General features: G+C 35.6%; 1 protein-coding gene across 1 annotated transcript in view; it reads right to left on the bottom strand.

Moving 5' to 3' along the window:
* The window catches only part of AK7 (adenylate kinase 7), a 38207-nt gene that overhangs the window by 4636 nt on the left and 15715 nt on the right, over nucleotides 1-17856 (bottom strand). Inside the window, exons 11-16 of the mRNA XM_032233894.1 lie at nucleotides 16999-17127; nucleotides 15194-15341; nucleotides 13617-13745; nucleotides 11920-11988; nucleotides 9932-10129; nucleotides 6559-6779 (exon numbers count right to left, since the gene is read on the bottom strand). Of these exons, the coding sequence (XP_032089785.1) occupies nucleotides 6559-6779; nucleotides 9932-10129; nucleotides 11920-11988; nucleotides 13617-13745; nucleotides 15194-15341; nucleotides 16999-17127 (894 nt within the window). The remainder of the gene's footprint in view (nucleotides 1-6558; nucleotides 6780-9931; nucleotides 10130-11919; nucleotides 11989-13616; nucleotides 13746-15193; nucleotides 15342-16998; nucleotides 17128-17856) is intronic.

Here is a 17856-nt window from a genome sequence, read left to right as displayed (position 1 = left end):
AGGTCACCAGTTCGGCAGTTCGAATCCTTAGTGCCACAAAACGGAGTGAGCTCCTGTTACATCTCCCAGCTTCTGCTAACCTAGCAGTTTGAAACACGTAAAAATGCAATTAGAAAAATAGGAACCACCTTTGGTGGGACGGTAACATTGCATTCCATGTGCCTTCTGGGTTTAAGGACACATGAGGTTTAAGGCCTGGGACTAAAGACCTCAACCCACCCGAATTGTATGAATGTTGTGTTTTTTAACGATGTACTGTCTCATGTGTTTAATTTGTATGTCCTCCCTTCCTTTTGAACTGTAAGCCGCCCTGAGTCCCCCGAGGGAAAAGGGCGGCATATAAATAAAACTACCTACCTACCTACATGACCATGGAGACGTCTTCGGACAGTGCTGGCTCTTTGGCTTTGAAACAGATGAGCACTGCCCCTAGAGTCAGAAACGACTAGCATATATATGCGAGAGGAACCTTTACCTTATTTTTAAAGCAATGGAAGTGATGCCAATCATGATTGCGATATCAGGTGACCCAAAAAAATGTCATGTAATTGCCCGGTGTAAATTTATTTCCCCAAAACCCCCAGCGGACATCATATTTCAGACCTCCCACTAGGAATGAAAATGCTGCAAGAATTTATTTCTTCAGATACAAAGACTCAACAAAAAGATCAAATGTAACAAACAGTAATGACATTATGAAAAGTACATAGCAACAATTATGTTTGGTATCAAATCCACACTGTTTATCCTAATATGAAAGTGGAAATCATCTAAAGGGCTAGAAGCAATTCTCTTATGCAGAAGTTTCCATTCATTCATTTTTAATCTTGATTTAGTATTATTTTATTAATTTTTGAATGCATAAAGACTTCACATCACAAATTTTAACACAAGAAACATGGAGGTGATTTGTCCAAAGTTCAATGTATCTACAGTATATTAATTAACAATAGCTGTAACTGCAATAGCTATTACAGTATGAGTGAGCCATGTTCCTTTCTTAAATCTATTTATTGTTTCTTACCAGCATGTCAAGCTAACACAGATAATTTATCACTAAAACAGTATATCTAGTTTTGTTAATTCATTTCAGGCCAAAGTATGCTCAACTTGCATATTTGTAAATTATCATCAACAACATTCACAATATGCAAACTTTTGTCAAAATATAGCCCAAATGATAACATCATGATGCATGTGGAAATGTGCCAGTAAGATAATGATGATGCAGGGCTGCTTTCATCATATGCCCCTATAGCCTTTCCTGCAAATGCCTCTAGTTATAAAAGTTACATGATGCCTAGAAGTCTCTGATGACCTTACAGTAAGGAACGGAACGCACTCTAGTGACTCTTACTATTAATACCATAGAACAGGGGTGCCAAATGTCGTGTCATGTGGTATCATATTTGGACTTTTCCCCCCTTTGCTAAACCAGCCATGGCTGTGGCCAGGGTGTGATGCATCCAGCCTGCAGGCCGCAAGTTTGACAGTACTGCCATAGAAGGTTCTGAGGGAAGGAAATCTCCATATCCAAAAATAAATACAAAAAAAATCACACCTCCTTTAAGTTTTCTGTTTTTGTCATGCTTATAGACAAATGCTGGATTTCTCAATACTTTTTGTTACAAAAACTTATTTCCATTGAGTGAAACTTTCTACTCTCAGTTTCTACAGAACAGTTATCAGAAGCTTTCTCAACAGGATCTGGAGTGCTGCTTGGTTATTGTTTGGTGTTAAGAGATATAGGAGGTAAATGGGATATAAGAGATATAGGAAAGTGGGAGATAAAAAATGTCATGGAAATAAATATTGACATTTAGAGCATTAGAGGGAAATGTGGCACCTTCCTCTTTTGGCTAAACTATTGGATTTTATACAATCTATTTTTATTTAATATTAAAAAGTATTTATTTGTTGCTGAAGTATACCTTCATTTGGTCATTTACCAGTTATAGTTAAATCTGGTTATAAAGATTTAAAATCCATTTGTATTATTCAACTGCTTCCTAACTACTACTTGTCTGGGATTGCTACTCTCATGGAAAATGTTCTGATTTGGTTGATTGAAAACTGTTTTGTTTGGGGAGGGGAAATAGAAGCAAAGCAGGAATTGAAGATTTCTGTCTACTTTTTGTAATGTGTTACTATCAATCCTTTTCAATATGTTACTATCCATCCTTCCCATAACCCTTAATTTTGACAAGAGCTAAAAATTCCTTTTTATTGATGTTTCCCTTATAAAAACCAGTCCTTTGCTATTCCAGTATGTCTGAATTTCTACAGGATTAGCTACTTGCTCTTATCTTGGTGAGTCACCAATCTTCCATTACTTATGCATCAAATGGTAAAAGGTCCTTTTACTAAGTAATCAACACTCAGATCAGCATAGATTAACTCCAAGGTCAATTTCAGATTAACAATCAAGTAAGCAATACCCCAATCAAGAAACTGCCAAAGAGCCATTAGTAAACAGCCAAAACAAAGAACCCCTAAGACCATTCACACCCACACAGACAGGCAAGATAACAGAATATAAACTTATAGCAAACAGCACTCCTTACTAGCACTGATGATATTATCTAGTTAGGGTAATGAAATGTCTGCAAGAAAACAAGCAAATTCAGAGACCATCAAGGACTTCTAAAAGGGTCGTTCTCCATTCAAAGTGTCTTCTTAAGATATCCCCTTGCTTAATTCTCAGTGGAATAGTGTATGATTAAACTTCTCATTTATTTCTCAAAATTCCCATCCTCTTATGCTCCTTTTGACTTGAATGTTTTTTCCAGGGGATTCTGTCTAGTAGTTCAGTAAGATTGTTGAAATTGGATGTCATAAAATGTATTGTGCCTATATGACTATATCCCAATTTCCTTTTATATAATGTCTTGAATCTCAAGAATGTGTTTTTGTTACCTGTAAAATTATCACTACTTTACTCTCTTCAACTGGTTCCTTTCTGTTAATTAGGATCAGATTTAGTAGTGCTCTAGCAGAAATAGGTAATACTAAGTAAGATGACATAAAATAAAGACTATAGCAAGATTTGCGCAGAGGGATAGAGATTATAATAGGAGGTAAAATTGACATGTCTATTCCTGTTCTCAAAAATTGTTTGCTGTCTCTTTCTAGTCATGGGACAACTAGGTAATGCACATTTGTCAGTTCTCTAAGGCAGACTAGAAAATCAAGTTTATAGTAACAAAATATTGCAAAATTGATGTTGATGTTGATTTTATTTATATGCCGCCCTTTCCCCCCGAAGGGGACTCAGGGCGGCTCACAACTCAACTAGGGAAGGGGGATACAAACAAGAATTTAAAACGACATAAACAACAATACATAATTAAAACACAACAGTCATACCAATTCGAGACGGGGGCAACAGTTCTTTAGCCCCAGGCCTGTCGGAACAGCCAGGTTTTAAGGGCTTTGCGGAAGGCCTGGAGGGTGGTGAGGGTTCGAATCTCCACAGGGAGTTCGTTCCAGGGGGTCAGAGCAGCCACAGAGAAGGCTCTCCTCCGAGTAGTCGCCAGTCGACACTGACCGGCGGATGGAATTCGGAGGAGGCCTAATCTGTGGGATCTAATCGGTCTAGTGGAGGTAATTGGCAGCAGGCGGTCTCTCAAGTAGCCAGGTCCAATACCATGAAGGGCTGTATAAGTGACGACTAGCGCCTTGAAGCGTATCCAGAGACCAATAGGCAGCCAGTGCAGCTCGCGGAGGATAGGTGTTACGTGGGTGTACCGAGGCGCACCCACGATCACTCGCGCGGCTGCATTCTGGACAAGCTGAAGTCGCCGAATGCTCTTCAAGGGCTGCCCCATGTAGAGCACGTTGCAGTAGTCCAGTCTAGAGGTCACAAGGGCACGAGTGACTGTTGTGAGAGCCTCCCGGTTCAGGTAGGGACGCAACTGGTGCACCAGGCGAACCTGTGCAAATGCCCCCCTGGTCACAGCCGACAAGTGGTGTTCAAAAGTCAGCTGTGGGTCCAGGAGGACTCCCAAATTGCGAACCCTGTCTGAGGGGCATACTGTTTGACCCCCCAGCCTGAGAGATGGAACACTTGGCCAATTAGTAGGAGGGAAGCACACCAGCCACTCGGTCTTATCTGGGTTGAGTACAAGCTTGTTAACCCCCATCCAGTCCCTAACAGCCTCGAGGCCCTGGCACATCACGTCAACCGCTTCACTGAGTTGGCACGGGGTGGACAGATACAACTGTGTATCGTCCGCATACTGATGGTATTTTATTCCGTGCCGTCGAAAATTGAATGCACTTCCCATCTCCCTCCCTTAATCTTCATGAGAACTAGGGAGAATCTTGTCTAAGATGTTTACTTAGGCTACACATCTGGTACAAACTCAAATTTCTTTCATCTGACCATTGTTTGGGTTGTGTCTCTTCCTATTCTTCAAGGAAATTCCTCCTTCCTATTACATCAACCTTTGAAATAAGTTAAAAGTTGAATGAACTGAATTTTAAAGTACTGAAGGAATTTGCTGAAAGTCTGGCTAAATATTTATATATTAATTTTTCAATTTTTGAGAACAGGCAAACTGTTGAATGATTTGAGGGCAAATGTCCTGTTTTCAAAAGGTCTGGAAGATAATATAAATATGGGAATATTACATCAATATGAGTGAAGATTCTAGAGATTTTCAAATATTTTTTTAAAAAGCAATGATTATCAGGGGCCAGCTTGGACTGGCAAAGATATAGGTTTGCCCACTAATTGCATCTCTCTTTTTAATTAACTTCCATAGTAATTAGTGAGAATGCTCTAAATAGAAAATTTGATACTATTTTGCTACTTTGATACTAGCAAAAGAATTTTTAAAAGTACTCCATAATACCTTGATTAGCACATGTGTGCTGGCATAATGATTAAAATGAAATAGCAGGTATGAAAACTACACAAAGAACACTAATCACAAAATTCCTCATTACATTGAAGTGAGGTTTCAAATGGGATGTTAAAAGATTCATTTCTTGGCCCGATATGTCTCAATATTTGAGTTGCAGGAAGAGATAACATGAGTCTTAATCAGATTTGCAGATGAGATAATGTAATATACAAAAATAAAATTCAAAGAAATGTGCTGAAACATTAACATAAAACGCTAAGCTATTTGTATTTTTAAAAAAAGAATTCAGATCTAGATATATAGAACCGGTTATACTTGGCAGTAGTTTATGTGAAAAAGATTTAATCATTGTTGATTACAAACTGTATATAAGTCAGCAGTGTAATATTAATGCAACTTTAGGCTGCATTTACAGAAATTAATTTCCAAATCAAAGGAAGGGATACGTCTAGTGTATGTTAGACCCACTTGAGTATTGCATCCAATTTTGCTCCTCCCTAGAAGGCACATTCCCCAAGAAAGTGGGGAAAGTTCAGAGAAAATCAAGAAAGATTATCAGGGGACTGGAAATTAAGTCCTGTGAAGAGAAGCTCTGGAGATGTTAAGATGTTAAGACTTTAGAAAAGAAGACCTAAAAGAATGTCAAATAAGGAAACTAAGTCACATAGGGAGCATGGTTAACAAAAGGTAACTTGGCACTGTTCTTTGACCACATTTTAATGTGCTGTCAAAGAACACATGTATTTAATGTCATAAAAAGAACATTTTACTCTATCGCAGGAGACATACATAAAACAATGAATTAACTTTCATGAAAAAAAATTGGTGAAATTTCCTAACAGAGCAGTTGTACAATTAAATCTATTGCAAGGAAATGCTGGGTACTTGTTCACTAAATGTTTGAAGTAAAGGTTGGACAATCGTTTGTCTGGGGTGCTTCAGGGTGAGTTCCTGCCACTTAGGACTGGGGTGAACTCAATGGTAATATCCAACTCTTTTTAGCTGTGCTCAATTCATCTTTATCACTGCTGCTGAGAATATTTATTAAGAGTTTCAATATAAAATATTTAAAACTCTTAGCAGCATTTGCTTCCAAACAAACTAAACAGAAAAATCAGATCCAGATAGTCCTCAACTCACAACCACAATTGAGGCCAATATTTATGTTGCTAAGTGAGGCATTTGTTAAGTGAGCTTTGCTTCATTTTATGACACGATTGTTAAGTTAGTGACACAGTTGTTAAGTGAATCTGACTTTCCCATTGACTTTGCTTGCCAAAAGATTGCAAAAGTTGATCACATGACCCAGGACATTGCAACCATCATAAATATGAATCAATTGCCAAGTATCTGAATCTTTTTCAATTTTTTAAAAAAAATTTAAAATTTTATTTTATTGTACATATACCTATATTTATGTGAACAGTGTGGCACCAGGGTGTCATACATTCTAACCAAGCATCTGAATCTTGATCATGTGACCAGGGAGATGCTGCAACACATAAGTGTAAAAATTGTCATAAATAACTTTTTTCAGTGTTGTAACTTTGTACGGTCACTAAATGAACTCTTGTAAGTCAAGGACTACCTGTATAGTGCTTTCTGAAAGATAATTTTTTTATCTTTCCACTTCCTTTGGTAAGAGATATGTAAATATGCTAAAATTTTCTTATATTTAGGATTAACTTACCCATTCTTCCCAGTTTGCTATTTTCTTAGCCCTTTCTTCTAACTCCTGTTTTTCCAAGTCCGCTTTTTCTTTAGCTTCTCTTGCAAGGCGTTCTTCTGCTAGTTTCCGTTCAAATTCTTCCTTTTCTTCATCTGTCATACCATAATTTCTAGGTTCACCAATGTTTTTGATTATTTCTTTTGTTATAACTCTGTTTTCCAGGCCCTCAAATTTTGAAACATCTTTCAAGTATAAAAAGGCAGGATAGAAAAAAAACTGTGAGTTACATAAAATTAGATTCAATGTTATTACTTTTTAATTGTTATAAACAAGCCAGTTGCTTTCACCATTAAAAATGTATCCTTGCAAATTTAGCAAAAATTGTTCCAAATGAATGGCACCAAAGTGATTAGATAGATAGATAGACAGACAGACAGACAGACAGACAGACAGATAGATAGATAGATGATAGATAGATGATAGACAGATAGAGATAGATAGATAGATAGATAGATAGATAGATAGATAGATAGATGATAGATAGATAGATAGATAGATAGATAGATAGATAGATAGATAGATAGATGAGATAGATAGATGATAGATAGATAGATAGATAGATAGATAGATAGATAGATAGATAGATAGATAGATAGATAGATAGATAGATATAGATGTATGTATGTATGTATGTATGATAGAACCCAGAATAATGTTTGTGTGGAGCAAAAGTAATGAAATTTGTCAAATGTACAAAATTGTTCATTAAAACAGTTTTAAAAAGTAGACATGGAACATCTAGGGTTCTATAACTGTTATCGATAACAGCAAGAAAATATACAATTGTGGACATTCCACTATGATAGCTTTATAGATATCTAAGCAGTCATTTAATTCATTTGCTTGTCATATTTATATCACATCTTTCCTCCAAGACCTCTAGGCAACATATATACTAGTTCTTTCTCTAATTTTCTTCCATAATAACTATTGTGTAAGATAATGTGATAAACTGATTCTGACATGACACAACAGTATTTCTTCAAAGAATATGATAAATCCTCTATGCTTGAAAGATGAAAATCATCTTTTCCAAATAAAATCCTTAACCATGTTGAAAACCTTTTCTAACCAGCCACTTTGTAATTTTCTGGCTTGCTGATTAAACGCAGGATATCAGAGAAGAAGCATTTTGCCTGACTGGGCAAAGTCAGACTAGCTTCTCAAAACAGCATCCTTATACTGTAAGACAGTATAGTGCTGAGGAGAAAAAGAAATGGTGAGAGAATCCTGCCTAACTAACATCATTCAAGCAGAGGACACACACAATCTTTCTCTAACTATCCTTTCTTCAATAAATTCTAAACAGGTACTTTTCTTTCGAGAGTGATCAGGCCAGGAAAGAAACAGATCTCAGAACAACTATTGGAATTCTATTATTAAAGTTATTGTTAATTTATTTATCAATTGATTAATTATTAATTAAAACAGAATCTTGAAAACCTGAATTCCCTCTCACCCTATTATACCTAAGAGAATCTTGAAACAGGCTGATTACTGTTTTTATTTGGAATCTCCTGTGTTTGTGACAGAGAAAGGGAAACTTTTTTTTCCTATAATCCCTTTTTCTCAATAAAGGAAATGGTAAATTATCAGCATACAAATGTAAACAAAAAACATGTAGCTAACTAACGATATTGCCCAACTGGGTAAAGAAATGGCTGCAAGAAAACAACCAAGCTCAGAGAGAACCAAGTATTCTCCCTTTCCACCCTGAGTTACATATATTCTCTTCTACTGGAAACTTAAGTAACCATACTCCATTTTGTTTCTAGGGATTTCGTTTAATAGTGGAATTTCTCATTAAAACTTTTGCCATATGCAAACATTTCCTTCTGTGTTTTGAGCTACATGTTCTTTTCTCTTTTTCCTATATTAGGTTAGCATGGGAAGGCCCTGACCGAGCATTAAAGAATTCAGGATGGACAATTAAGGTACATCAGGAGGTCCAACTTGATTGGTGGTATCCCATCATAAATATGAGTAGTTGGAAGCCAGCGAAACTGAAAAGAGATAGTTTGGGCTGAGAGGCTGTTATTTGTACCACACATTGAGACTGCATAATTGGGAATGGATTTGAATCTGGGCCCACCCTTCTCTTGCTTACCACTTTTGTCAATAAACAAATAGCCTCTGAATACAGGTAGTCCTTGACTTACAACCATCTATTTAGTGACCATTCGAGGTTACAATGCTGCTGAAAAAAGTGATTGATGAACATTTTTCACATGACTGTTACAGCAGCCCCATGGTCATGTGATCAAAATTCAGCTGCTTGGCAACTATATTTATGATTGTTGCAGTGTCATGTGATCAACTTTTGTGATTTATCAAGCAAAGTCAATTGGGAAGTCAGATTCACTTAACAATTGTGTTACTATCTTAACAACCGCAGTGAGTCATTTAACAACTATGACAAGAAAGATTGTAAAATAGGACAAGACTCATTGAACCATTGCCTTGCTTAGCAATGGAAATTTGGGCTTCAATTGTGATCATAAGTTGAGGACAATGTGTAGTAAAAGAAATAAGGATATTTATAATATAACATAAAATAATTAATTGTCATATATCTGAATAAAGTGTTTAGCAGCATATAATTAGTTCATTTAGAAAGACTATATGAACTGTATTTGATTTTGTGAGAAGATTCTTCAAAGAGAACTCACACATTCACTTGACAAGTGTGAATAGGTTCATGTGTGAGAAAAGGATATGTTGTGTGCAAAAAATGTCTGAATAGGCAGGGTATAAAGTAGATGCCAGTCTGGAGCCTATTCCCACTGTTACTTCATCTTTTGCTGGTCTCCCCAGTAATAACCAAAAACTTCTCCAATCATCAGTATGGCCTTTCATATGAAAAAAGTCACCCAAATTTATCTCATTGCTATTAATAACATATCATATCATTTGATCTGATGCTATTTTATTTTCATGATTTAGTGATTATTGTTGTGGTGAAACAGAGGCTGTCTGGATTTTGTAGAAGTGTTGATTTCTTTAATTACCACACAATGCAGCTGAGGTTACATATGCTGGCTGTGGAAGGCAATAATCCCTTTTTATATTTTAATTTTCTTCTATGACTTCCTTTTCACATATTGAGAAAATTGGTTCGGTATGAGAAATTGAGACCGGAAGGCATAATTAAAATAATTAAGCTATTGTTTCCCTTCATTTACTGTTTTCAAGTTGGCTTAACAAAATTTGATGTATAATACTATGCATGTTTTAATTTTAATCATTTGTTATCTATTGATAGTACATGAAAATGACATAAGGGATCATAATAGTAGTTAAAATGGAATGGAATTAAATGTATCTTATATCTTACCAATATATTGTGGATGTATTTCTATTTCATCAAAATAGTTGAGAACAGTTTCATCCTCAGTGTTTAAGTCCCTAAAAAGACTGAGGGCTCTTAAATATCGATCCTGGGCATAATGTGTTCCAGCAACAACGCTTTCGGGGAGATTCATGATTCGGTTTTTCAAGAATTCATCAGAAGCATTCAAAGAAATAACATAGTCTACAAAGGAAAAAACATTCCAGATATTAGAATGGTAGTAGAGTGACCTGCTTAGTTCATCTTTTGAATTACCTTTCTGTACACAATGATGAATCAGTAGTATTGAGATCCTGTTTAAAACAATATATAAAGGGTATATAAAGATTACAAGAATGCTGAAATGTACATGGCTTACATGGAGACAAAATTGGATTTGAAACTACCAAGCAGACATCCAACTTGGTAGTTTCAAATCCAACTTTACATAATTAAAGATATCTTTACTATTCTATATGTATCTTACATATCCATAGACAAAATATCAATGTGAATAAATAATTTTTGAAAGACTGAATTCACATATTATGCTGATTCAAAATATGATTTACTCAGTCGTAGTTTGTTGCATAGCATTAACAGGATGACAGGGAATAGTATTTCATCACTTAAATACTATAATTTACATATTTTAGGACACAAGTATAATAAGCGGTTGCATGATGACATCATTGTGTGTCTGTTACTTTGGCATCATTGCAGTTTATTACATATGATGCTGTGTGTCTTGAAGAATCCAGAATTAGCTAGAATTACGCATGATACTTTACAAAGCATGTTTTACAAACCATGCTGGCTAGATTCAAATATAAATAACAAACCATTATATTAGTGCAATAGGTGGATTAGTGAAAACTCTTTGTGATTTATTTACCATTAGATGTATAATCCACCTCTTTTATTTATGTGAATATCAAGATATTTACTGCAGTTGAATTGTTAACTATAATTAATTACTTGTATTTTTGTAAATTACTGTTGTATGCACATTTTTAATAATTTCAGTAACAAGTGATACCTGCCACAATGTTGCAACATAAACATACCTAACTTGGTGTTAATCAGTCATATCTTTTCCCATTTTATTCCCCATTGAATGTTCAGCATTTTCTGGCTGAATATTCTGGATTTATGAGAAATCCAGTCTCACATGAAGGAAATGACTTGATAGGTATACAGTAAACTAATATTGAATTTAAGAAGTGTTTAACCAAGTTATTTGATTTATTTAGTATTTTATATATTCTATAGCTCTTGTCCACTGATTACGGAAATTGGCTAATAATGAGCTTTACATTTGGTTGCCAATATCTTTTTTAGGATAGATATTGTCCTGATTATATTGAAGGTAGAGGCATTTAAGACTATTGAAAAGGTATTTTGACCCTTTCATTTGAACAATTTAAAATTTATCAATGTCCAGTTAGCAATTCTGGGATTAGTTTTGGAGTATGAAGTAGCTTCTCCTTAGACATTTTTACTCTATTTCCCACCTGGTTTTCATGCCCCTTATCTTGCTGGACAATTTAGTGGATTCAGAACTGCATTGGCTGGATAAGTCTGTGTTTCTCACCAACTTTTTATATTGATCAGTATTTAAAATAATATCTCACAGATGGGATTTGAGGTTGTGAAATCATTATGCTTGCAGTTATTTTTAAAGAAATTGTGTAGGAAAATATGCTTCTGTAAACTATGAATGAGGGAAGGTCAAAGGCAATATATAAACATTCTTCCCCTCAAATACTTGCATCTTCAGCTTATATCTTTTTACACTATAAATGCCATGGATGAAAAATATGTGTTAACAGAAGAGGATGTGGGAAAATAGAAAGCAAAGAGCCTTTAGTTTTCAACAGTATGTCACTTACATTTTTATTATGAATGCTTAGCCACATTTTCTAAATCCCATATGACTACAACCAGTCTGTTTAAATATATAGAGTTGAAATAAATATTACAAGTACACTTACCAGGAGTTATTAATTTGTCATAGCGATTCATTTTGCCTCTCAGATCATCATCTTCCTCCTCCTCTTCAACTATTTTTTTAAAACATAAATTAACATGGTTCTAATAACAACTGGTATTTTGCAGTTTGCAGTAGAGGTCTAGTATTAATGAGTATATTTTGGGCTATTCCAAATATAATTATTGCCCTTGCTGTTAAATTGCCAGATTAGACACCTTTCTTTAGTCTTACTCTTACTCTTGCTAACCCTTACATTTTTTGTAGATAATCATCAATAACATTATGTATATTACTGACATTTTCATAAACATTTCTTATCTAGGCTAAAAAAATACATCCATTAGAAGCAGTGGTGGGTTTCAAATTTTTTTAGAACCTCTTCTGTAGGTGTGGCCTGCTTTGTAGGACTGGCTTGATGGCCATGTGATTGGGTGGGTGTGGCCAACTTGTAAAATGTGGTGAAACTCACTTAACTATGCTCTTGCTTAGTAACCAAAATGTTGCTCAGAAACTCTGGCATTTAGCAATAGCAATAGCAGTTAGACTTATATACTGCTTCATAGGGCTTTCAGCCCTCTCTAAGCGGTTTACAGAGTCAGCATATTGCCCCCAACAATCTGGGTCCCCATTTTACCCACCTCGGAAGGATGGAAGGCTGAGTCAACCCTGAGCCGGTGAGATTTGAAGCATGCAAGTCTTAAAGCTGTCAAGTTATAAGATTCTTGCACCTCTAAACCTTTAGAAAAAAAACCCCGGGGTGTTCAAACTTGACAGCTTTAAGACTTGTGGACTTCAACTCCCAGAATTCCTCCTCTCACTCTTCATCTTGATCATGGGCGGACGGGTGGTGGGAGGGAACTGGAACCGGTTCTAAATGACACTGTAGATTTGTGGAACCTCTTCTATAGAAGAGGTTAGAACTGGCAGGAACCCACCCCTGATTAGAAGGCAGGACAGACGTTTTTCTATGTTTTTATTCCAACACTGTATTGGTCTAAATTTGTCATATACAGTATAATTAATTTATAATGGCTAGAAACCTTAAAAGAGATACATAAAATTGGGGTCTTAGATAACCAGTTACAATATCTAATTCATTCCATTATGAGTTTCAAAAATTAAAAGGGGATGGGGAAATGATGAAAAACTTTATGAGTCTATGGGTCTCACAATTTCATAAACACTATATGGTTAGAAGAATACATAATATGTTTTTACCTAGCATTTCAGTAAGTTTTACATTAAATATTAGGCTGTGAGAAAACAGGAGACAAAATGCCTTTATTATTGATTGCATATTATATTTTGATTAAATAATTCCATTTCAGCTGAAGAAGCTTCTTGTAGGAGAAGTGAAATGTCTTCAAAGAAGAACCAGAAACTCCAGTTGCCTCTTGAAAAAGCACCTTTGGAACAACCATGACTGAAAATCTCCATAGAGTATTTTTCACTATTTCATCAGCCTGCCTTTTAGAATTTCTCAGCAGCAGTCTTTCTTATCATTTGCCATGTTCTGGGCATGTTAGCTATCCATGATTGTCACTAGAACATAGATGCTATTAGATGAATACTGTATTTTAGCAAAATTTACAAAGTATGAGAAATCTGTTATTGTGAAACTGGCCACAGGTAAGTAGCTGCAATGCAATGTACTGTGCTGTACATTAATATCTAATAGAGCAGTATACAAATACTTACTGCTAAAAAGATCTTTTGCCAGGTCATAGATTTTTGGAAATCCATCCAAAACATATCCTTGGTTTTTACAAGGCATAGACATTAGCATTTCCTTCATGAACCGAACCACATAGTTATCATCTACACGACCTAATTTTAATGGGAGATATATTAGTTGAGGCAGAGTTGAGTAGTCAAAACTAAAAATTATGTTATCTGGACACATACTTATACCTGTAGTGAATTAGAATTACATACCATGAATTAGCCTAATTAAACTGATCCATAAACTAACTGCAAAGATTGGCAATTCACAACACGCTACACTAAAACATGGTATGCTAGTTTGTTGAACAAATCAGTCACTTTTTTTAGTGCCATTGTAACTTTGAACAGTCGCTAAACAAACTTTTTAAAGTTGAGGACTACTTATATTTCTCTTTAGAGCAGCTGAAGAGATGTTCAAAAATCATTGATCATTAGATCTACCAAATCTTCAACTGCAATGTTCAATATCATCATTTTAAACATCTATCCACAGCGAGATGAAGACGTCTATATAGTGAGGTGCTAATACAATACATGTGTAACAACCAGCTGTCAGTTTCATTGCTGCTCACTATGCTGCAAGCTGCCAAAGAACTGATCTGCATGGTACACATTGTATAGCTCAGCTTTGCACTCAGGCAGCTTGCAAAATTCCTGAAAATTTTAATACAGGTAGTCTTGGACTTATGACCACAATTGTGCCCAAAAATTCTGTTGCTAAGTAAGATATTTGATAAATCAATTTTGCCCCATTTTATGACCTTTCTTGCCACAGTTAAGGGAAACATTGCAGTTAAGTTAGTAACATAATTCTTAAGTGAATCTGTCTTCCCTACTGATTTTGTCAGAAGGCTGCAAGAGGTGATCACATGATACCAGGACACCGCAGCAGTCATAAATATGAGTTAGTTGCCAAGCATCTGAATTTTGATCATGTGACCATGGGAATGTCACAATGGTTTTAAGTGTGAAAAATGGTCATAAATCACTTTTTTCAGTGGATGTGACTTCGAATAGTCACTAAATGAACTGTTGTTAAGTTGTAGACTGTAATCAGCTCTTGTGAACTGGTATGAATGGGTTCTATCACACCACTCATTCTATATTTTATATTGTCTAGATTTTTGTAGTCAAGATCTGGTGTCTGTCCATTACAATAATACTATTTCCAGCTATTTCTATCATTTCTTTCCTGCTCACCATTTCTTATTCATATTTTATCTATGTTTATGTCCTGATTTTCCTCTGAAGCATTCACCATAATCTAGATGAGACTGATGAAGTTGGGAGATGATGCCTGGATTTATATATTGTATCATCTAAAGGCATGGCAAATTGAATCAACCATAAATGGTTGAGATTACAAAATGTTCAAAGCTATAAACCATGGTTTGCAAACTACAAAATATAGGCTTACACAAAATCATTAAAACCAGGTTATAGTTCCATATTTTTGTGAATCCAATCAAGAAAGTTAAATGGAAGAAACACTATAAGAAAACCATTGCATTTACTGTTGAAGAGTGAATTTTTGCTAATTTTTCATTTACCTGAATTTTGCTCCATGTTTTCTTTAACTGCATCTAACAATTCCTGTGCTTCTTCTACATTATCTGCTTGTTCTTCTTCCTCCTCTTCCTCTTCTTCTTCCGCTTCGTCTACAGACTCTGTTTCCTCTCGAGGAGCAACTATTTTTTCCTGCAGTTAAAATTAAAATAAAATGCCAAGAAAATTTGGACTAAATTTGATTCATCTGGGGAAAAATTAAAGCAACTTTGCCCTGTTGTTTCTACAATCTATGACAGAGTTTCCCAACATTTCTGGCTTTGCGGACCAGAGGGGGTGGGGGGGAAGAGGGAATGGTTTCATGCAAGTGGCCGGCAAGTGCATGCGTGTAAACAGCTCCATTTGTGTGAGAGGCATGCAAATTCCATGGCCCAGTTGCAATCCCCTCATGGCCCACGGATTAGCGACCCCTGGTCTATGATATATTTGAGTGAAAGCTGCAAGAAAGTAGGCGCTATAAGAAATATTAAATAACTTTTGTTTTCAAAAAGATATATCCTTCTGAAAATATTCCAGTTTGTCTCTTCTCCATCATCACAATACTGTACGGGTCCACCCTCGTTTTAGCAAAGGGGGAAAGTTGTGATACATCACGTGACAACAACATGGCGACGCAAGTTTGACACTTCTGCTGTAGAGAAAAGAATACTAGAAAAAATACCTATGCATCTCTATGGAGTAGGGAATTGAATAGTTTCTGTCAAAACTGAGACTGAACAGTGTACATATCAAATAAATTAATAGTTTTTTTTTTAAAAAAGATACACAATCAAGTTATCCCAGAGAATACTGAATAGCTAATCCATATAATCACACCCTTTGCAAGAGGGATCAGCATCAAATATTTCAGATCCCGATTCTCCCACGAGAGTTGATGAAAAAGGTAAGCTTTAATTCCTCAATTTAAAATAGTTAACTAACTATAGTTGTACAAATGCAATCTTGGCTATTACCAAACCTGTCCATCCAAATTCAAGGCTGAGTTTAAAAATGTACCCATGCTGCTGCAAACCTAAATCTTCATTAGAAATGTGACATTATCAAAGAAAATTTGAATTCCTATTCCCTGATTGGTTTAGCATTCTGAATTGGAAACCAGCTATCATGTCTGTGTTGCCCTTAGTCCATGATAATACAATTGATTTAGACTTTGTACAAATCCAACTTTCAATGATCGTGCCAATAAACTTTAAACTGATTTTTAAAGTTTAAACTGGACTTCTATGTTGAATTTAAAGAAATATTTAAAAGAAATGTACACAGAAGTCAACCATATTGAAATATAATACTTAACAGCAGAACTGTATATGGAGGAGCCGAAGTGGCGCAGTGGTTAGAGTGCAGTACTGCAGGCCACTTCAGCTGACTGCTATCTGCAGTTCAATGGCTCAAATCTCACCAGCTCAAGGTTGACTCAGCCTTCCATCCTTCCGAGGTAGGTGAAATGAGGACCCAGACTGTGGGGCCATATGCTGACTCTGTAAACCGCTTAGAGAGGGCTGAAAGCCCTATGAAGCAGTATATAAGTCTAACTGCTATTGCTATTTCAAGTTTTTCTATTGAAATATTGAGCAGCAGAGAATGGAATGAACCTAAATTATAAAGTGCATGTTTTGCATGCAAAATGAATTATTTCAGACATCACACTGGAAACCATAAAATGCATAATCTGATCACCTACAATGCAGGACATTTTTGTTTTTAAGTATATTACTGTAAAATTTATTTTTAATTCTACTCATACTCCTATAATTTTTTATAATAGCCCAAACATCGGTGATCTGCTTACCAGATTTTCTATGGCTTTAGTGATCACTTCCTTTATTTTAATGTGGTGCACTTTGTAATATTTGCATAGCTCTTCTGCAATTGAAGTTTTCCCTACTCCAGGAGGACCAAGTATACAAATTTTAACTGGCTAAAAGAGAAGGATTTAAAAATGCATATTTATTAATAATTCTTCATGCACCATAAACAAAATGAAAATGAAAAAAAATGTGAAAAAATATACTATCTTTTACTCAGGTTCTCAATGGCTGAAGCATACAGGGTTTGGAAAAGTTCTTTGATGGTTCAATTCTAGGCTTGCTGCCATCATAGAAGACTGGCTAGCAAAACACTATTGCTATAGATGTTCTGCCAATTAAGACATAATGGCACAATGATTGAAACATAGCAATCGTTAACAGAACGAAGGGCATTGCAAAGGAGACTACTGCTATGGTGCATTGCATATTCCCATTAGGTCATGGCTGTAAAATAGCTTAGGATATAGTATAATTGAGGAACTTTTGCCCAAGGACCACATGTATCCCAAGCTCTGTTTTTGTAGCCCTTAGAGGACTTTCTTGGTGGCTGATTCCTGGTGAAAATCTTTTTCCCAGTGGGGGTAGGAAACACAAAAAGGTGCAGTGGTAATCTTAGAACAGGCTTTTCATGGTTAAAAGAAGTGGGGGAAACCAACCACAGCCAGTCCTACCCACACATGATAGAGACCCACTCAATTTCTGTTGATAAATAAAATCCTGTCTCAGACATAGTTGAAAAACTATATAGAAAGATAAAAATGTCATGGGTTTATATTTATATGATTTAACATTACACAAATATATAAGCAAAACAGAGAATTTGAGTTAATAGAGGACAG

The sequence above is a fragment of the Thamnophis elegans genome, chromosome 1 (genome assembly GCF_009769535.1).
Source record: "Thamnophis elegans isolate rThaEle1 chromosome 1, rThaEle1.pri, whole genome shotgun sequence".
NCBI classification, from domain to species: domain Eukaryota; kingdom Metazoa; phylum Chordata; class Lepidosauria; order Squamata; family Colubridae; genus Thamnophis; species Thamnophis elegans.
Note: the sequence above shows the minus strand (reverse complement) of the source record. Positions and strands in the feature narration are given on the sequence as shown.